The sequence below is a fragment of the Nymphalis io genome, chromosome 3 (genome assembly GCF_905147045.1).
Source record: "Nymphalis io chromosome 3, ilAglIoxx1.1, whole genome shotgun sequence".
NCBI classification, from domain to species: Eukaryota; Metazoa; Arthropoda; class Insecta; order Lepidoptera; family Nymphalidae; genus Nymphalis; species Nymphalis io.
The window spans coordinates 5,444,432-5,468,030 of NC_065890.1; the positions used below are offsets into that span (position 1 = coordinate 5,444,432).

The window sequence follows — 23,599 nt, forward strand, 5'->3', positions numbered from 1 at the left end:
TCAACTAACATGATAAGAACAAGTTTTAAAAATAAATTGGGTTTGTACGTTGAAATGAATTTAAATGATTAATATTATAAGGCAGCAGACAATAAAATGTATAAATGAAAACATTATTAAATATTTCTAATGTTTCAAAATAATATGTCAATTTAAATTCAAGTATTCATTGAAGATTTGTGTTTAAGTTATTTTTTTATAATTAAATGTAGTTCATTTGTTAGTTATATAACTGATTCTTCACCTGTTATGGCATATATCTCCCATCGGAGAAGAGCATTCGAATGTTTCAACTATCGACACTTTAAAACCTAATTAGCCGCATACAAAATATGATTGTGTTTTTCCATTTTCTTTGTGTTTAATCGTAAAGGTTTCTGCTGTTTTAATATTTATTAAATTATTCGTTATTCCATGGACGAAGCATTTAGAGACTAGATCTAAATTATTAAGCGTTTTTTACTTTATATTATACATTACAAGGTTCTGATTTCTGTTATACTAAGTTTTAAAAAAACCCCGCTAAAGACTGTTAATATTATAAATCCGAGACCGTAATATTTGTTCTGATTGACGATTTGATAAAAATGAATGCGATAACTACCCATTGCATCTGCAACGCCAGTGCATTTGATGTTAATGTGCAACAAAATAGGTGACAAAAATACATAACAAGATCTGAAACTGCTAAACAACTAAAAGTATGAAATATCGTTTATTTCTAATTGCGAAACAAACATTCAATCTTGAAAAGATAATCATAGACCAAAGTCTAATCGAATACACCTACAAAGCTACATAAAGTTGAAGTCATCTTCGTTTGCTTATAAGATATGTAACTTTTAACTATATCTTGTTTTAAAAAATATTTTAATTAGCAAATCTCCAACCATTATTTCAGGTTATATAGATATAAAGTATAAAGAGCATAATACCTACATGAAAAGAGTATGTAGGTATTACCTAGTACTCATTGGATTTATTTTCATTTAATCTTTTTGTTTTTAAAATTCTTTTGCTAATAAATTACTAATTTTAAATGTTTGAACGCGTTTTACGCTGTTGGTGGAACCGTCATGATCACAGAACAGTAATACTCTACGATGGCCATGATCCTTAGATGAGATTATTTTCGTGTTCAGTATTCGGCATATTTTTAAAACATACTGATGAATTTATTTTACGTATTAAGTTTCAAAAAAGTATATTTAAGTACTTAGGAAGAATATTTTAGTTTAGTTCAACGGCTTTAGTTGGAAATCTAATTGACGAAATTTCATCAGCCTGCTACTGCATCCTGAAAATATAACTCCACAAACCACATACTTAATTTAACTTCGAGTATCACGTTAAAAACAGGTACGATTTCAAGTTTAAATAAAGTAACAAATGATGGAATAATAATTCCAGGAAAGTGGATTCAACAAACTCAAGGATTCCAAAGGCTCGACTGTAGTTGAGATTCAATTACATTCTACAGGCATAAACTAGTAATATACCAAACTTAATCGTACTTATTTTGATATTTTCATATTTAATTGTTAAACTGCATATTACTAGATATATTTAAAAAACATATATAACTTTAAGCTGTTTTCTTTTCTTTACCTCTTCGATTAAGTGTAAAGTTTTTGTTATTAGTGGCTAAGAGTTAAGATCGAACCGGCTTCTTTCGTTACCAAAACAGTAGGTATAAGCGAAACCTTGAATGTTTTGGCCAACAATTCGAGGCGAGGCGAATCACGACCACGCGTATGTAAAAGGTGTATAAAACTCGTGATACACATCCAATTCGTATGATCTTTTCAATCTCAATGTCTCCATACAAATAACGCACCACCGTTTATATTATAACATCTTTATCGTAGCCATATCCTGGCTTTATATAACGTCATACTTTATGTATTTAGGGCGCCCTCGTCTTAATATAATATAGATTGATTTTGAAAAAGTCATTGCAACACATGCTTATGTAATTAATAAAACAGGTGCTTTTTTGGATGTAAAATGTCATGAGATAAAGTTGTAAATAACCAATGATTTCAGCCATAACACCATAATTTAACTCTGATTAATAATACACATTACATAGTCATAAAAATATATTAAAAAAGTATTTTTAATGTGATATTAGTGTAAAATATTCGAAAATCCCTTTTATCCATTGTATATCACCATCTTCATAAATTTAGTATAAAACATTTTCAACATTGTATAAAAGTGTACAAAAAGTGCTTGAAGATATGAAACAGATTACATACAAAGTTTAACACCCAATTAAAGCTGGACAAGATAAAATCCATTTCTTAGAAACCTATGATACTTCAAATATTTTTTATAATGATTATATATTTAAATATAAAACTGTATATAACACAAATCTAATTATTATACAAACATTATAATTTATGAATACTTTCTCAATTAAAAACAAGCATTTTATATGTTTTCTTCAATAAATCTATAACAATTTATATTTAAAAGGGTTGTATTTAATACAAACAATAAAAAACATTACATCGTTATGAATTGGTTCATAGTTTTAATTGACAACAACTCTTGAGCCGTAGTGTCCTTAAAACTTTACATGAAAATAATCTTTGAGAGATATGCAACACAACAAACACTTAATGAATATAGAGTATTATTGAATAATATAACAGAATTGCTTAATCATTGTTTTGAGCAAAAGTACCACATACATAATATCAACAACAGAGTATACATAATGTTCACAATCCACATAAATAATACCATTTAATGGCTAATAAATTGAAATGCTTTTAGGAATGTATTTGTTCAAATTTGATTTCAAATGAAATAGTTTTAATGAAAGAATTAATGCATAAACAGTTAATCTGCATTTCAAGGTTAAAACTTTGACCTCTGCATAATCACAAACTGACAAGTATTATATAGACTTTCATAAGTAACATTTTGTGTGATTAAAATTATATTCTTATTTATATAAAATTATCACATTTCTACATTTAAATTTGATAATAAATTTCCAACATTGACATAAAAGTTATTAGAAACTTAAATGCAATGCATGTTAATAAATTTGACCTTAAAATGACCTTAGTAATAAAATGAAGTTAACAATGACAAAAACTGGAATGACAAGGAGAAAATTACCTTCAAAACTTTTCTTATGTATAATAAATATTCAAATGTAAAAAAAGCAAGTATAAACCTTAACAAAGCAGTACCTCCCACCACCCTTAGATCAATTTTCATTGGTGGCTATGTTAACCAAGTGTAGGTTTTTGCCATTTGTACGATCCTGAATATTTAAAGTCACACTTAGCCAACATGGCATCTGCTTCACGTGGTCCACGAGATCCATACATATAGGGAAGAGGTTTGATATGTTCTACCTCTAATTGCTTCAACACTGGAGTGAAAATACGCCATGCTTCCTTCAATTCATCATTTCTTACAAAATGCATTTGGGTTCCAGTGAAAACATCAAGTATTAATCTTTCGTAAGCATCAGGTACGTCGGCTTCTCTGTAGCGCATACTATAAGTTAAATCCAGTTCAGTTTCCATTAAATCAAACTTCATTCCAGGAGATTTGCTCATCAATTTCAAATATAATGCTTCACCAGGCTGGACACGTATAACTAACTCATTTCTTTTAGTATGACCTTCAAAAATATCCCCAGGCACGTCTTTATATTGCACTCTTACTTCAGCTTTTCTTTCATTGAGTGCTTTTCCACAACGAAGAATAAACGGCACGCCTTGCCATCGGGAGTTATCAATATATATAACAGCTACTGCATATGTTGGAGTTACAGAATCTTTAGGCACGGTGGGATCATCAAGGTAACCCAATTTTTCTTCTCCTTGTCCATTTGGGTTGCCGACATACTGCCCAACAAGCAAATTTTTGAGGTCTATAGGCTTGATATGTCTAAGAACTTTAACTTTTTCATCTCTTATATCATTGGGATTTAATGTTACCGGCTTCTCCATGGCAACTAGAGACAGTATTTGCAAAAGGTGATTTTGCATTACATCACGTACAATGCCAAAACTATCAAAATAACCACCTCTACCCTCAGTACCAAAAGGTTCCTTAAAAGATATCAAAACAGATGCAATATTTTCTCTATTCCATGAGGGGCTAAAAATTTGGTTAGCAAATCTAATTGTCATTAAGTTTTGTACCATTTCCTTTCCAAGATAATGATCGATTCTATAAATTTGCTCTTCTTTAAATAAACCAATCAAATGACTGCTTAATTTTTCAGAGCTTTCATCATCTCTACCAAATGGTTTTTCGATTATTACCCGGGTGTACCCTTTGATAGCAACACATGCATTCCTTATGTTCACTGTAACATCTTGAAATACTGTTGGAGGAACTGCTAAGTAAAATATTCTATTAGCAAGCGGTCCCTTTTCAGACTTGCTAATATGTTGATTTAGAAATTCGTAGTCCACCCTTTTATCATAGGAACCAGAAACGTAATCATTAGCTTCCCAAAATTCTTTTAGTTTACTTTCATCGCCAGGCCGCACTTTGATGTACTTCTTCGATTTTTCTTTCACATCTTCCAACGTCTGTTTCGTTCGCGCATAACCAATAAATTTAGTATTTTTCGGTAATAAATTGTCACGATACAAATACCAAATAGTAGGATAAATCTTTTTCTTAGCGAGATCACCCGAAGCTCCAAGTAAAACAAAAGTATGTGGATATTGAAAATCAGCTTTATTTTCCATTATGTGGTTGATTTTGAAACGTTTTTATAAATTAGACGACTCACACAAACTGTAACTTACAATAAACTGATGGTTTATGTTTAAGTTTAGCGGAGCGGCCGGGAAAATATTGCTATTTATGTCCTTCGGCATATCTAAAGCACAGAGCACATAATCGCTACGTTTTAATCCACTTTTATAATAAAAACTTTAATTGTCTGTGATATGATAAAATGACATTTATGGAACGAACCACGAACGAACCTTTCATATTAAAGATGAGTCTATATATGATAATAGATTTTAAGACTACAATTAAAGTAATATAATATTCAATATTATTGATGCTTCACAAAGTTTAAATATTATTAAATTTACAAATTAAATAATAGCATATAGTAACGATAAAAAAATACATATAATAAAATAATAGACAATGTTTGTATGTTAGCATAATGAAGATTAAATCAGATGTGTACGCGGCTTATAGTCTATATTATTGTCTTAGTAAATTCAAAATTAATAACACATTATTATATACTTTTTTTTACTTGTGATGAAATGATAAATGATGAATGAAAAAATATTATAATATAACAATAAAGTTTTCCTTCATTATTAACAGTAAGTATTATTAAAGTAACATTTTTTAATGAAAAAAGTTTTATTCTATATTTGTTTAATTATAAGCTTACATCATATAATAATTAATAAAATTATTGAAAAATCTATTGTTGAGTCTTCATGTGAAATGATCTAACAAATAAAGTAATTGAAATATTACCTGCTTCAAATATATAAATGACGTTTGGATGACGTGACGCTATATGTTTTTGGTTTTGTCACTTTCCGGGATTAGATACTTTAAAAGAAAAATTATATTTATAATAAATTGACTACCCACATTATAATTTTAATCGAAGTCCACGTCAGCATAGTTTTATTGAAGGTGTCTTTTTTCAAACCGTAAAACATTTGCTGCAATAGTGGAATATTTGATTTTATAGGTATATTTAGTTCAACGACCTTGTTACTGACAGGTTCATCGTTGTGAGTGAACTAATATATGAAAGTGGTGTTGTAGAAGATAAGTAAATTACGGCAGATGATGGAGCCCGCGAGAGATCCAGGTAAGTAAAAAATAATTACCCTTAAATCTAAGGATAAAAGACTCTTCGTTCAGACTAATCTTTTCGTTGGTTAATTGGACTAAAATTGTTTCAAGGAAACCAATAGTTATTAATGAAAAATAAACTGTGTTATGTTCATATGCGTACAAAAGGATAATCTGAATTTTCTTCATTTATTAATACAAATGAGTACTTTTTTATTGAAGCAATTTAGCTTTAAATATGATAATTATATTATGACATTTATAGTAAAGTGAATTGACTCAACTAAGAGTTTACCCAATAACTCAGTAATACTGAAATATAATTACTGTTTTTTATTCTTATTAATATTTAAGTAACTATTATTCTAACATTATACTCAACATAATAAAATAATAAAAGAAAAAACACAACTAATGTATTTAAACTTATTTAATTTATTGATTTTGAAAAGTAATTTTGATTTTATACTACCACATTATTTGAGAATACTGAAATAATAATACTATAGCAATTTTAAAATTATAAAATGCTATCATCTTGAATTTCATCATATTGAATTTTTTTTAATGATGTCAAGTAAAGTATGTCCACTTAATAATTTTATTTCTATTGCTTTATGGTGGTGACAGACATTTTAAGTATCATGTGACAGAATTTAATTCAGTTAACACAAGCTATTATGAAGAAAATATTTCCATTTACAATTTAAATATATTGTTTCAATTATTTATAAATTGACATATCTATATTATAGTAACAAAAATTTTAAATAGAAATATTGCAATTTTATAAAATGCAAATAATTTTTCTTAACTTATTTTTGTATATGTTATAAACATGCTTATGTTCATTGGTTCATTTTTATTTAAAATTAAATTTATATTTAAAAACAATTCATATTTAAAAACAATGTTATTTTTCAATGGTAAAAAGTATTTTTAAACATATTTTAAAGTTCAGTGAAAAGCATTGTATTGTGATTAGAAACAAACAATATTTAAATGATTGTATATATCTATTTTGAAATACCTAGCTTTAAAGAAAAAAATATCTATAACACATAGCTAAATAATTATTTATGGTTACTTTAGATAGTAGTTTTAGTAATCCCTCAGAGATGGCGCTAATACAATTTACAAGTGCAGCAAACAGATGGCGCCATAATTGACGTTTCTATTTTTTTTAGTTCATAATAATGAGCTTAATTTAGCGTATAAGGTTTATTTTATTTTTTATTTATTAATGAATTATATTATATTGCACTCAAAGCTTTTAAAATAATAGATCTACTTAGCCTGCACTACTTAATATAAATTATAATTTTCATATAATCATTGAGCATTTTTAGCAACAATAAGATTCTGTCATATTTTATTTCTGTATTATATATTCATTACAACTGAATTAACTATTTTTTCATAATATTAATTTAAATGTGCTATTTATGACAGTAGGTAAAGTATGGACGACTTCGGTCTGTTCTGTTCTTATGAAATATAAGTTTATTTTATTATATGAAAAATAATGTTTATTTTCTTTCGAAGTCGAGTTATATTATTTCTATTTGAATGTAGACACTATAAGTCTGTTACTTCTTTTAAATAACAAAAAGTATGATGATTGAAATCACGGTAAGGAGATAATGGTACCGTGGTCAAATTGCATGATGCGGTTTAAGGGAGCAGTAGCACGTGTGATGCGTCGCGACAGGCAACGCGGGCGGATGGCAGGGTGAGGGGTGCGCAGTCGTGTGCAGTGGACCACTCGACGTCGCACAAGGTCAAGGAGAATGATTAACAACGAAAATACAGCAAAACAAACGGTGGAGCGGGGAAGGAGCGGGGACGCGGCGCGGCAGTCAGAACAGCGACGCCGTTCGCATCCGCCGCGTGTCCGGCGACGCTCGCGACGCAGTCGAAAATCGATGTACGATCTGTGACCGGCATCCAATACTAGTCATACATCGTAATTTTTAATCGAATCTTGATGACCTACGTAGTGGCTGCACCCATGCGCCCTCGCCACATTTAATTGCGAATGCATCGTGTTTGTCTTATTCTCATCCGAAGACGGTTCTTATATATCAGAAAGCTAAATAATTGTTATTTTTTTAATTATTATTTTATAGTTATACACAATGGATAAAAATATTATAATTTTCACTAAATTATTATGCAGGTATAACAGTACGAATAATAAAAATGTTAAATATATTTTGCCTTGGAAGTGATTGCTTTTTTTGTGTTGTAAAAAAGCCTATGTTAATTTTGTATAGTTAATTTCTTCTTTTGAAATTGAGTTCATCGCGTTTATGGCATTAAGGATTTAATTTTCATTAATATAATTACCTAGTCAAGAAAGTGTAAAACTTATTTTCTTAACATTGCGCGCATATAAAGTTATAATGTTTTTACGCCCTATGTCTTTATCTGACATGAGTCGTAAAGAGCATTGCAAGGTTGCCGGTGTATTGACTCCAATGGAGGTGAACACGTTTATCTGTTCTATCGCTCTAGTCGTTGCATTTCCATTGATGTGTAATCTTCACTTTTCTAACAAGATAAGTCATTAAATTTCTCCGTTTGATAGGTTGACGTCAGGGTGATGTAACTGACTGTCGAAAACGTGCCAAAGAGCGCTGATGACTGGCTCCTCATCAGGCTTACAACTTCAAACTCAACAAACTTGGAAGTTCTTGTGTTTTGTTTGATTTTCAGTACAATTAAGTACTATGAAATATATTTATCTAATAGTGTGGTACAGATACTCGAAAAATATTTTTAAATCTATTTTAGTATAAAATAATTTACGAGCAATCTACGTGTTTCATAATGAAACGCTCAATTTGTGCAGTCGTTGAAGCAAATCTTAAAAGAAGTAAATTCATAGTATAGTTAACATTTCACGGTGGCTATTTCAAGGAACTTAATGTGTAAGTTTTAGAAATATGTAAGTGTTAAACGTAATACAAAAAACAAAATCCCTAAACGTTATCACAATTAGCGAATATTAATTATAATTCTTGAACGTGTCTTTAATCTTCATTCAAATAAATTGAACCTAATTCCAAACTCAAATAAAACTCGATTTTAAATTACCGGATATAAATAATTATGGTCATAATAATCGTGAGCTGTGTGGTTATAAGATTTTTGATAGGTAAAGAAAAAAACACAATTCCATTTAATATACTGTAATTATAAATCATAAAATCTGAAATAAGTTAATTACATATAAAGTCATTTTACTGCACTTTTATACTCACGTTCGTCGTTTATATTAACAACGACTTGATAAAGTCGTTACTGCGACATAGTTTAGCAGACTTTCTTTGTTGTCATCGGGTTTTTATCTATAATCATAAAAAAGTACTTAAAGTATTTAATACTATGATCAATAATATACTTATTGTGATTTTAATTTTGTAGTATTATTATAAAATGGTTGACAATAAATTGTGCATTGAATAAAATAGTGAGTCGACGTTATATTATTTTATTATGTTGTTATTCAACAGTATTGTATCATTGTCAAGGTCTTACAGTTTATTAGAATTCATTGCTGCCCTCGTGCTAACAAATTTTTGGCATACTAATAAGCTATTTTGTTTTTGTAAATATTGTCATTTTGTTCATTTGATTGATGGTTTCTATTAAGTAATATTCTTTACTTAATTTAAAGAAAATTGTTTCATTATACAAACCTTAATAAAAAAATAAACGAACCGTTATTTATTAAGAAAATTAGCACTAAAACATAAGTAAGCGCAAAGAAAGATTACGCATTCATTTATTTTTTTCTGTAGTTTCCCTACAATAATTAATATTTAAATGAAATTGAAATAAAGACAATATGCCGCGTTTTTTTTAAAATAACGGTTAATAATCTTAATAATATATGCTATATAATAGAATAAAAATATATAAAATACATATAATTTAAAAATCGTATTAATATTTAATATATTGTCGATATTGTAGAAAACATAGCCAATCTTCTGAGCTTTGCTCAAAGTTACAAGTAACTTGCTCATTAGGAAGCTACTTATTTCGAATCGATTAGATTAAAATTGATTGTATTTGTACTGATGAGACATCTAAACAAACAAGGCAGCTAGGTAATATTACAATGTAATTTAGTTCTGAGCTATGTGAAAAGTTTAGCTCGTCGTAAAGTTAGCTTATAATCTACTAAAGTGTCAGATAAGAAAGCGATTAATAGAAATATCATTGTAAATTTCACTACAAAACTACCTACTTTTTGCGATGTGATTTATCTTCCATGAAGTTGTTTTACACAAACTGCTTTTTAAAATGATTAAACCGCAAAATATGATCACAGAGCAGAGCATAACCACTCTTATGTTAATTAACGATGATTGTTGACCATCACAACGGGTAAAGTTTTGGCGTTATAGGCTGACATAAAAAAAGTTTTATAATAATTATTAATTGTTACGTAATAATAAAAAGTAACTTAAAGGTGTATTGTTTTAGGCTTCCTTTTCCAAATAATTTTATATTATGTATGTAGTCATACTTATATAATTATTTTCTTACTACTATTATTATATACATTATGAAATATATGTTGGTTATCAAGGTAATGAAGTCGTGTGTGTGAAAATTTGATAGATTTGTTTGGTTTGATCAGATAATCGTTGCCTAAATTTCAACCCATTTAATAAATTAATGTAAAGGTATTCCTTCGTTTTTATTAGCCTATAATCGGTAATCTAAAATTTGGAAGAGTACCGACTCTTCTTTTTTTTTTATAGAATAGGAAGGCGGACGAGCATATGGGCCACCTGATGGTAAGTGGTCACCAAACGCCCTTAGACATTGGCATTGTAAGAAATGTCAACCATCGCTTTCATAGCCAATGCGCCACCAACCTTGGGAACTAAGATTTTATGTCCCTTGTGCCTGTAATTAAACTGGCTCACTCACCCTTCAAACCGGAACACAACAATAGCAAGTACTGCTGTTTTGCGGTAGAATATCTGATGAGTGGGTGGTGCCTACCCAGACGAGCTTGCACAAAGCTCTACCACCAGTAATATAAAATTCTTCTCTATCTATCTTCATCTTTGCTTCCTAATTCTCGTTTTTAATTCATGCCTCGTTTTGTATAATTTGTGCGAGGTCTTATAGTGCCAGTCAACATGAGAATGTACGTTGGCTCCATTTTTGGAACTGATAGAACCGTACTGGATATCGTCCCGTGTAGGAGTTCTTCGATGTATCGTCAAGTCTTAACGGAAACGTTTAGATCGTAACGACATACAGTCACTTGTCATGACCGTCTTCAGATAATACGTCAATAGAGGGTTAGGTTATGTAGGTTTATTATTTGTAAAATATTTTATACGAAGATAGTACTCGTTTATTTAAACTTTATAATCTATGGTCATAGCGATTTTTTTTTGTCAAAATTAGTTTATATTTTATTATTTTACTAAATAAACTCACCATGTATATTTGTATATTATTAATTTTGTACTCAAGTAGAATGTGATCTTTTACTAACCATATAATGAAGTCTCAATTTTTTTGTAAATGTTAGTGTTGCAACGAAATGTATATTCGGCCAAACCATTCGCGGCCTGATTAATGGACATTCGAAAATTGCCTCGCAAATAGCAGCAATGCAAATATTTTGATTATTGTGCACCATGACCTACGGACGTATTCACTTCTGTTTTAATAATATATATATATATATATATATATATATATATATATATATATATATATATATATATATATAACAAAATAATAAAACAAAAGTAGTCAAAAAAATTTCAAGTCTATGATTTAATGTTATGAAATCAAAAAAATATATAAATAAAAAAATAAAAACATTTAAATACTTCACATATGTACCTTTCCGTCGATTTTTCACATACATGAAGAGGAAATTTACACTTTTTCGATAAAGCAATATTGCTTCAGCATTAATTAAAAGTTACGTGATTCTTTATAAAAAAAATGACCGGTTAAGCCGAATACGAATAGTTACCGAATATTTGATGCGGCTTAAGTAAATAGTAGTTTGTGGTATGTTTGCACTGGATTGCTTTATACTTCAAAACGGCGTCACAAACAGTTTAATGCTAGTTATAGAAAATATTATCAGACTTGCTTGTCATTTTGAATAACCGGTCGTGTGGCGAAAATTCTATTGTACGTTGGGGTCAACCAAGATATACTACTATACTATAATATTATTCTCGCTTATCATAGTTATTATTTTATATTCTGAGAACATTTAGCAAGACAGGGACGTGATATTGATAAATGTTTATTTTTCTCTGAATTTATCTAAAAAAATTTGGCATTGGTATTTGTTGATTTTCACGCAAATATTGACTACTGTGCTTATTGCCGGCTTATGGCGGTAGAATCTGTGCTGCTTACCAACAGCACATAGACAGCAGATTTACATTTAATTCAATGTTGTAACATGACGATTCAAGTGTTATATGAGCCTACTTGAATAAAGTATATTTTATGGAAGAGAATCATTATTTACGTCAATTTTCATCTGCGAAAATTAATAAATTCTGAAAGAAATATTAGTTACGAAGATATTTTTTTCGTTTTTACACTAAATTTCTTTATTGAAAAAAAAACCAATGAAAGGTCAAATGTTAGCACCTTAATTTGCCTTTTTATATATAATGTTAGTAAAATATAATCGTTATCGTAGACGGCTAATCGCGGGCGTGAGTGAGCCGCGTCACGCCTCGGGAATCGTTGCTTGGTCACGGCCAAGGTCTTAGCCGTCGGAATTATGTAATACTTTGCTGTAGGTACGTTGTTTGTACTGTCGTTTCTATCATTAATTATATTGTGTTTTAAATAAAGATATTGATTTTTTATGTGTAAAACTAGTCATGTTGAGTAAGAACGTAAAGAAGCTAATGAAGAAATAATTTCGTGGCTTTTAAAAAAATAATATTATATTCAATTGTTGCCGTGTTCTTTGTTATTAAGAAAGTATATATATGTCTATTACATCAATTATATTTGGTACCTATGCACATATTGTGATTATGTCTCATGCTATAACTATCTCACAGTGAAGTAACGGGTTTGGAATAATTGTAGCGTGTGTAAACATATTATTACTATTTAAATACCTTTAAAATGAATGCGAAAAGTGACAAGATTATTATATACATATGTTATAGGTAATTTCGAATAGAAATTTTCTGTTCTTAAAAAACTTTAAGAAGAAGTATGAATATATTTAAATAGTAAGTAGTTTAACGTAAAAGTAAAACAAATATTTAAAATTACCTTTCGCTTTTATGTTATATTTGTTCGTCTATTAATATTATCCTATTCAAAGTGTATTTAGACTTAAGCGTTTATTGTTTTATAGGTTAAATTTAAACTAATAGGGATGTGAATTTTATACGTGACTTGCATTGGAAATAGAGAACCATTGTTTCGGACAAGTTCCGGTTGCATTCCCCCCGCGCGGTTTGATGCGGCCTCGACACGGAGTAAGATTGGGCGATCTTCGCATCAAATGAGTGCAAACAAAAACCACCTGTAGTCGTCAGAGAATCGCCAAGGTCACAGGCCCCCGTGGCTCGCTTCTCTGCGTTCCGTTTACCTATATCTCGCGGCAAGTGCACGCGTCGCACCGCCCCCGCGCCTTGACTCACCGCACCCGCTACCCGCTCACCCGGGTCAAATCTAGGACGGACGTCTTTTAGTTTACCTCGCCTTTTTCGCCTACAAACATCTCATTTTTTTTAATAAACTAACTGATATAGTTTGTTATATATTTCCTAACAATAAATATTTAGGTCATAAAAAACAATTCCTATTTTCAATGACAAAACGAAAGATATTTAATTGGAAAATGAAAGTACAACACATGTGTATAAGTGATAAGGTGCGCGCGCGATGCTTTTGTCACTTCTGTCAATGATAATTGTCTCGCGGGCACGTCAAGTCAAGGTCGTCGTGGATCGATAGCATTCGCCGGGTCTCAAGCTAGCTTTTTTTCTCTTGCAATTCTGCATGCACGTATGCATTCGCGTTTATCGTATGTAATGAGGAAAGTAAAGAAAGTGGAAACATTCTTGCTTAGAGTAATCTACGCGTTTAAAACCATTACTGAATAATGCACTGTTTCGCGAAAGTTGTAACCAGCGATATTTTTTTTTTATTATAATTCTGTAATATGAATTACTTTCTACGTTATAAAAATTATAATGTCAAACCGGATGGTGTTATAAGTATTTAACTATTTTATGTTTATATGTAGAGAAAAATTCAATTTTGTTACGTTATTAATAAGAATTTAATATACGCAGTAAGTATTATGTTTATTTATTTTAAAAATATAGGCTTACTGTTAAACGCTTTTTAAATTGTGTGACATTCAAAACTAATCGTAAGTCCCGAAGTATTTATTTGTTTGCAAATATATATATATATATATATATATATATATATAATGTACGTATGAATTAATTAATATTTTTTTGTTAAAAATGGTATGATGATAATGGATTTTATTTGAACTTTTTGATAATTCTGCTCAGATTACATATTGATCCCACGTTTTCCTTTGTATATATTCAATTATTCACAACTACACCATTTTTCCCGCCTGCGTATACAAGAACAATTTTTCTCACGAGGCTATCGGTTTCATAGGCGAAGGTTGTCAAAGATACTTACCAGTGAAGACGTGTGATTGATTGACAGTTTCGAGGGAAAAAAGGTATTTTCGTCCTATTCGTTTATATCGATGACATTATATTTGCTTGTCATGAATTTACCAAAAGGGCCGTAACTTTTAAATATCAATTTTATATATGTATGTGTGGGTATATATTTGTTTTTGTTTTTAAATATTGTGCCAAATGAATAAAGATTACGTTATGTTACGTAAGAACACGGAGGAGTTTAATTGATGATATAAAATAAAAATTATGTTAGACTATGATTTATATTTTTGTGTCGACTTGTAAACTTTGTATAGACTTATTTATTTTTTATTTCTTTCTCTTCTCGTAATTGTTTAAATATATTTGTTGACATTTTTCGTTTACTACAAGGATAGCAAGTTTCAAAACTCTTCGCCGTTGTGACTACTGCGTAATTTATAAATATAAATGAAATTTTACGATTTCTTATTAAGTGTTTCTTTATATATAAGTTATACATATATACATTATTTTTGGTAAAGTATATTCACTTACTTGCCAGTAAGATCAATTAATATACCTATAAGAAATACATACGTTTTGAGTTACAAGAATGTGTATTGCATTTTTTTTATTCTCTGCAAAAAAGGTTCAATGTATTTAAGAATTTGTTTTCTATTTTATTTATTTCAGCGCAACGCTCTAGGTGGCATTTAATGTATTATATATAAATATTAACACCGTATTGTACAATTCACACAAAATATAGAGTAATAAAAGAACTCGAACTGTACTGTACAATTGACCATATAAATGTTGCCATAGTATAATTACGAAAATAAAAACTATAATATTTTATAAATATACTACAAAAACATTTATTCAAAACGAATAATATCAACTGATATATAATACATATAAAATAAAATACACGTAAAATTCTAAATTATTTGGATAATTGCTTTCAGTTGCGTGTAGTATTGATTTTTAAGGCTCACTTATTACGATGTCCATTCGTTTACATGTGTTGTATGACTTGGACTCAAATGTATTTGCTTATTAGTTTGAATATGATATTCTTATTAACTTACTCATATAACGCCTTACGGCTACATTATACGATATGATGTTAATGGCTAAAACAAAGCCTTGTCAATACTATTTAAACGTTTATAAACATTGTTTAAAATAATTTAAACATTAACTTAATAATTAATTTCACTTTTTTGATCGATAATGTATTTATATAATTTTAAATATAGAGTGAAAAAGCAGCAATTAAAGAGTCATGTGACAACGAAGTAGTTTTTTATACTACATAATAAACTGATATATGTTAATTATGAATCACAATAACTATAATCATCTAGCGTCTTCATTTAAAACGAAAACAATGTATTATTTCATTTATTATATAAGGACATTAAATTGTGAATGTATATAGCTAGCTAGTTATTTGTTACTATGGGATTTTATTTATATTTAAAATAAATTATACATTTTCATAGTTTGTGATATATTACAATATTGATATTCTTTATACAAACATAAATGTCACATTTAGTGGGGTAAAAGTCGATGCCGATCAATTATAATGACAAGAACAAGATAAAAAAGACGCACGCTTCTGTATAATAAATATCGACATAGCTATTCTCTATCAAAAATAAAATATGATATACATAATGTTTAATATAACAAAAATCTACCTAGTTATGTATTAAAAAAAAGACACTACAAATATATTTCTTAGAAAAAATTAGATTGAGCAAGGTTTTCGTGATTCTAAATATTTGTTATACAATAGATGTAGTTAAAGCGTTTTAGATACTATTAATGAATTATTATTTGCTCGTATTTAAACTACTTATCTCCACCGGTCCGAGTTATTTGGATAGCTACATTACACTTTTTGAATTAAAATAGTCGGTTATTTATTAAAAAATCAAGACGCATTTTGATATGAAAATAATAAATTCACACTCAACGAGTTTCGTGTTCATAGCTTCTTACCAATGCGCTATATGACACCTAGCTTATTTCGTTGTTAAAAATACATAATAAATGACTTTAGATGTTGATTCAAAGTTTTTGAATTATAAAAATACAAAATATTTACATATAATATAAAACTTTAAATTTTTAATCATTTGTTTTTTTTATCTGCTTTATCGAAGACACGCTCGGCGCCATTTTCGTTTATAATATGATACGACTATTGCGATCAAATTAATTGTATACTACCTATACTGTTTTACTACATAAAATTATGTAATTTTGCTTAATATATATAAATTTATCTAATTATTAATTTTAATTCACAATTAATGATATTCTAGTATTTTAATTGTTAGACTATTTAGTATTATTATGAAAATAGTATAATTTAAAATGTTGTAGTCTAAAATAATTACCGTGTTTTAATGAAATGATAATTTCCTAATATTATTTAATTATACATTCAAACCAAGAAAAAAAAACCAAATAAGTACTAAAGAGCGTAGAATAGCGTCATACTATACAATATATATTGTGTTTTAGCAAAATCATACATATACATTAATGTGGGATACATTCAGATCACAATAACCGGAGTGAGAGTTAAGTCGACGGTTTTATTGCTGGCTAGCATGTCGATTCTTACTATTCACACTATATGTCTACCCGATACTTTTATCGAAGCTCTACCACAAAGCAATGTGAAACTAATGATCATTGTATATATAGTTGGGTAAATATGTCGCGGTTGAAAGTTACATCGATTCGAAATAAACGCGACGATAAATATTTTCGTTCGACCTAATCTAAACCTAAGACCTTCTATACTTATAATAAATATTTTTTTTTAAATATAAATAGATATTTTTCTAACTGCGTCTTCATAATAAAAATTAATACTGAATAAAAGAATACTCGAATGTCCGTGTTCGATTTTGGAAAATTTAAAAACGCCTTGAATATATTGAGGGCACGGTAGATATGTTTATGATAAACACGAAAATACACGTGGAGGCGTGTACGCACTTAATCCAAGGCCACACATATATAAGGACTCGTGTATCCGTTGTATCTTAACTGACAAATAAGAGAACTTTGTATCAAAACAATAATAACGAAATGTTTATTTAATTATTTATTACTCTGGAAAATAACATTTATTTGCAGTAAGATTTTAAAAGTATTAGATTATAACAAAACAAAAGGCATCTTAAAGATACCAATCTATAGTAATTAGCAAGAAATAATGTATTATTAACAATTACAAATAAGAATTCGACATTAAATCAGTTCTCATTGTTTACTTTTAAATTTGAAATTCATTTATGTTCACAGTAAGGAACACGTTTGCAAGCAATTTGCACATAGGTACCTAATATATAAACTAACTAACAATAATAATAATTATTATTATTATTAATTACTTCATTTTAAGAACTACATGTTTAATCTAGGTAAAGTCTGTCTCAAACTTTTATTGTATGAAAACGAATAACGTAACGATCTATTCAGACGTGAAATAAAAACAAAGAAATAAACTCATATGTTACAAATGTAAGGAAAGTCATGCATTATCAGCGAGAAAGTAGACTTTAGACGAATTAACGATGGATAATGATAGGAATCGATAAAAAGTTTTGATAAATCAATAAGGGATTGTAATGTCGAGTTGCAATTTTTTTTTCTAATATCTAGCAAGTGGGTCGATTAGTATTTAGATAGCATTTAATTCAGCAGAGTGACATAGCGAAAAAATGTAATGGTAGAGGCTAGCGCGGGGTGTTCGGTCCACGAGTGACGTAAAACTTAATTACAGCAGCGGCAGCGACGTTCGCGAAGGCCGACTGCTAACAAGTCCAATTATTTATATGATTCCTCTCCTAACGCGACTAATAAATAACATAAATAATATTTGGTTCAATTCTCTACATGTCATTTAGTGGTCGTTGGCAAAAAATCGATTATAACAACTAGTTTTTCGACATAATATGCGATTTATTCACGTATGATTGTATGCGGACCTTGAGTGAGCCTGTTGAGTTGAGACCTTCATGCCAGTAACCGCGCGGAAGTTGTCGGGTACATTTTTTGTCAATTTTGAACTCGTTGAATTTAAGCGCGCATTAGTCACAAACTAACCTTCACTGTTGAAGCTCGCGACGCTTTGTTGACGCAGAGCATTGCGATATCGCCATCACTGCGTCGGCGCATCGGGTGCAATAACAGCCGCTATCACAATGTCACAACGAAGTCTGCTTTGTCCCCGGTGGCTGTGACGATTCCGTCGCGCTCCTTACTTACGTATTCATAAGCGCATCGGTATGCGCAATTAATTGTAACGTTTCGAATGTTTTTATTTCAAGGATAAGATAGATCAATCCGTTTGATTTTGCGATACGGAGCATAAGGGTGTGACGCTTAGTTGATTCCAAAGTGTGATCTTTAGTAGACGTGTCGATTAGGCCGATCGTAGTGCAGTGATGTGAGGATGCTAGTGCGTGGCCATGTCGAGCGTGGCGAAGAAAGACAAGCCGACGATGTCAGTGACTGCATTGATCAATTGGGCGCGACCGGCGCCGCCGGGCCCGCAGCAGCCGCCTCCAGCAGCGCCTGCGCCGGCTCCCAACATGCTACAGGCTTTTGGGACGACTTCTAATATGCCCACCGTTGACTGCTCTATTGACATGCAATGTAAATAATTTTTTTTTCTCCTAAATAGTAATACAAATTAAATTGAGGTGAATTCTTTAATCAAATTAGTATTACTATTTAAATATTTAGCAAGTTTCATAGAGTATGTACAAAATATTTTTTGACAATAAGTGGAATAAATGCCTAATATCGGCATACATCGTAGAAAATAATGAATAAACACACATATTATTATTTAGTTACACAACAGATAAACAAATTGATATTTCGTATTATTATTATATTATATAATTAGTTTAGATTTTGCTAAATTATGTATAAAAAAATAATGTCATTACTCACTCATATTACATTTCTTATATGTGTGTGTTGTGAATTCTTTAGCATCTACCAAAGGAGAAGAATTCCAATTTAAAGTCTAATTAGAATTCGTAGCAGGACCAGTGAACATGAATTCTATTCGATTCGCTTTGAAGTGACTGTATATCAAAAATGTAATATGTGTAAATATTACGAAATGATACTTCAGACGTATATTGTAAATATCATAATTTGACTCAAAATACTAAACGGCAAACGTGAAACAAAATCATTTCTATATTTAAAAGTTAAATTTGCAAATCGTTGTTAAAATCATTAGGTACTTAATTAAAATAAACATTTTAGTTAACAATATTTACAAAAAAAAAAATACACTTATCCACGTAAGTTCTTTGTAAGGTCGTAGGTATTATTTATGCGAAATAAGTATTTTTTTCTTCCCAACAGTTATTTTAACATTTTTTTTAAATTAAGTTCAAGATTTGATATCGTCATTCAAAATATTGTATCTAAAACTATTATATTATTGTTTCTTTAATCAATCAATTTATAATATGGGCCACTGCATCTGATAGAAACTTTCTGATAAGTATAATGTTAACTTCAGGGTTAGAAATATTAAAAATATTTGTCCATGCATTAGTTTATGTATTAGTTCATCTTTCTCACTAAATATATATGTCCCGGCGAACTTATTCGTTTTAAAACAAGGTTTGAATAATTTTTAAAAATGTTTTTATATATTAAGCGTTATTGCATTCTTTTAAATCCTGGATGATTAAACGGTATATAATGATAATATTTTAATTTGATGGGATTATTTGTGGCCTGATTGTATCCGTTTCACGCAACTTTACAATAATAACTTTTGATAAACGATCGTCTCGTTCTTTATAAGAATGATCCAAAAGATGAAAGATTGATCATTATAATATAATGAGAAATTCATTTTTGTCGACAACGTTAAAGTAATTTCGAATGCCCTCGAAGAACCTGTTTTCGAAATCTCGAAAAACGTACACGAAGTATTTGTTGTACGATTGTCCTCAATTTTCATTTTATTCTTATAATAAAATTTATTTATGAAAGTGCAAAGAAAGACGGTATAAAAAGAAATACTATTGGTCGTTATTCAACAACGAGGCTTTATAAATTTTACTGACTAGTTTAGCTTCTTTATGCCTAGAGTCCTCAATATATTGGTTCAAACTTTATATTATTATTAATATCGTTTATTGTGTCAAAGCGTAAGCGTTTATCGACAAATTTTCATCTGAGCTATTGTGTTACAATGTAATTTTTGTTCGATATATATTATGTATATAATTTCATATTACCGCGAATTTTCTCCTTTATTATTTACGTCGTCTATAAACAGTATTATAAGAAAGCCTTTGAGTGGATATTTGAGACGCAAACGTATATTGTACCAATTATTGTTTCGATAAACAAAGAATTAATAAATTACGTATTTTTTTCCTATCTTTTTTTTAGATGAATCGTGTTTGGTTTTTGGTTGATTGGTCTTATTTAGTGATTACTAAACACAATCGTCATAAACGCGTAGCTGTCAAAACTTTATTTATTTATTTATTTATTCTCGATTGCATTCTCAAAATTAAATAAACATAATGATTTACAAATATTGCATTATTTTCATCGTTTTACAGGCTTCTGTTATCACCTGTTAGTGGGTGTAGTTCAAATCTTGCTACTGCATTTTTAAACACTTTCACCTTCAACAGATTAAGCTGAAATATTGTATATACATTTTTATGTGAAATCTATTCGCGCCTTCGGGGTAAACCATCAATTTTGAAGTTTCACATCTGCAGGTCGTTTCGTGAGCCCATATATTTGTTTTTTAAATACCCCTTTCATGGACTCTTCGCATTTTTAATAATATTTCGTGTAGTATAATCTGGATTTGCATTTTTATACACATCCCCGGTACATTTAGAATGATATAAATTTAATTCTTTTCCTTCTATAATAAATACCAAAGAAGTGTACGGCAATTTGATATTCACGTATTAAAATATGGACTGCGTTATGCAAAAACACGGAAGCGAATTCGATTTTTCGTTCTCTTTGTTCTTTATTTAAAAGCTTTTTGTTAGTCGCAGGATTAAAGCAATTGTGGTGTATTTGTAACGTTTCACAAATGAGATTATATTTTATGGTGTCCAAATAAGTTATGTATTAATATTTGTAACCCGTTTTGAAAACACATATACACAGGTACGTGCGAGATCAGGAGCAGGATGGACGGTTTTACGTGCTTGTCGAAACACGGGAGTAGAAATACTGCCAACTTCGGAACTTGGGTATATCTCGACAGAGAAAGTCATTAACATTATATTGGCCTGATCGCGGTTTGAAAGCAGGACCTCGGGATTTGCGGCCGTATAATGTAGACCAACGAGGCAGTCAAACATATACACACACACACACACACACATAAGGATGCAGCTTTATGTATTTCGTAACATTTGCTGTTTATAAATATATATTTTCTGTATTATTTTATTTCACATAACTCTATCATATTTTATGTTTCCTTAAAGAGTTGCGTCGCATTTAAACGAGTTATTTACTCGGCTCATTTCTTTTTATTGTATACGTTTACAACATATACCTACTAAACATATTTTACTGAGAAGTGAGATCATTCGTTTGCTTTATATCTGCAATCCTATTTCACTCGTAAATTTCTTTGTCTGATATTTATGTCTGATTGTTTCTATATTTTAAATCTTACTTTGTGCTGTGATCGGTAATTGAGGATATTAAAAAAAATAGTTTTATTTATTACCTGTTTGCAATAGTCGATAGGACTCGGCGTGTTGCACATCTGTTTTTAGTGTGTGTAATAAAATTTTGAATTTGGAACGTAATATAAACATGTTGATATTATTCGATCATGCAAATAAATGCACTATTGGAAATAAATACGAGCATTCTCCTAACAGAAATAATTTAATGTAACAACGCGTAAATGTCCCACAGCTGGGTAAAGACCGCTTTACAAGATGAGTCTTTTGAAGCGTATTAGAGCTTGTGCGACGATGCACCAATGCATATTGGTAGAGACAAACGTTGAAGATATTCATTTGACGCATACAGGTTTCCTCACGATGTTACCCTTCACCGCCGGGCACGAAATAAATTATTATAAACAAAAATTAACTACATGAAAATTCAGTGTTGCTCGCTCGGGTCTTAACTGGCTGAATCGTCGTTTATCCATATATACAAATCTAAAAACATAATAAGTATCGCGCCAAGCGATTTTGTTATCCGCCTATTACTACTACAGTACTACTTTGATGATATATCTTATCGTATGGTCCAGGCATTCTGTTTTTCAGTATAAGCACTAAGTGCGTATATTATTAGCGTTGTATTGTAATATGTCTATGTTACCGAACCGAACCGAAACAGCCTGTGAATGTCCCACTGCTGGGCTAAAGGCCTCCTCTCCTCATTTTGAGGAGAAGGTTTGGAGCTTATTCCACCACGCTGCTCCAATGCGGGTTGGTGGAATACACATGTGGCAGAATTTCAGTGAAATTAGATACATGTAGGTTTCCTCACGATGTTTTCCTTCACCGTAAAGCACGAGATGAATTATAATCACAAATTAAGCACATGAAAATTCAGTGGTGCTTGCCCGGGTTTGAACCCACGATCATCGGTTAAGATTCACGCGTTCTTACCACTGGGCCATCTCGGCTTTTTATGTCTCGGCCATGTCTATGTTAATATTTAGTTATTAGATATATATTTCTAAATTTCTACTGGTCCCGTTTGCAAAATTAAAATTTTTATATACAAAAAACGCTTGAATTTAATGTCGATAATATTTGGGTGACAAATACTGAACTGAAGCTATAATTTTTTCAAACCTAAAAATGGTTAATGTGGCTTGTCTATTAAACTATATATATAACGAATACGATAGTTATATAACATATGTTGGTATGATTTTTTTTTATTGATCTTGTCAACTACATATATTAGAGACGAATTAGTGCTCAATATACTTATATTTAACAATGTGCAATATAGTTTCTTATTAATATTTCAATTCAATTAATATTATATATACATATATATTCTTC

At 29.9% G+C, this 23,599-nt stretch overlaps 2 protein-coding genes across 8 annotated transcripts in view; one reads left to right on the forward strand and one right to left on the reverse strand.

Annotated features, from left to right (window-relative positions):
- Window positions 1-2,089: 2,089 nt before the first annotated feature.
- LOC126781068 (glucose-6-phosphate 1-dehydrogenase) lies at window positions 2,090-4,864 on the reverse strand. Its single transcript, XM_050505845.1, has one exon. It carries the CDS (start codon window positions 4,734-4,736, stop codon window positions 3,252-3,254), a length of 1,485 nt encoding a protein of 494 aa, XP_050361802.1. The 5' UTR covers window positions 4,737-4,864; the 3' UTR covers window positions 2,090-3,251.
- Window positions 4,865-5,546: 682 nt separating this feature from the next.
- The window catches only part of LOC126781069 (protein ultraspiracle homolog), a 38,201-nt gene continuing 20,148 nt past the window's right edge, over window positions 5,547-23,599 (forward strand). For 2 of the 7 annotated variants that reach the window (XM_050505846.1, XM_050505851.1), the window contains exons 1-2: window positions 7,683-7,795; window positions 18,866-19,193. In XM_050505846.1, the coding sequence (XP_050361803.1) occupies window positions 19,007-19,193 (187 nt within the window). In that variant the 5' untranslated portion in view covers window positions 7,683-7,795; window positions 18,866-19,006. Of the gene's footprint in view, window positions 5,846-7,678; window positions 7,796-7,939; window positions 8,009-18,865; window positions 19,194-23,599 lie in introns of those variants that run through there. The other 5 variants (XM_050505853.1, XM_050505847.1, XM_050505848.1 and 2 more) reach the window with 5 other exon arrangements.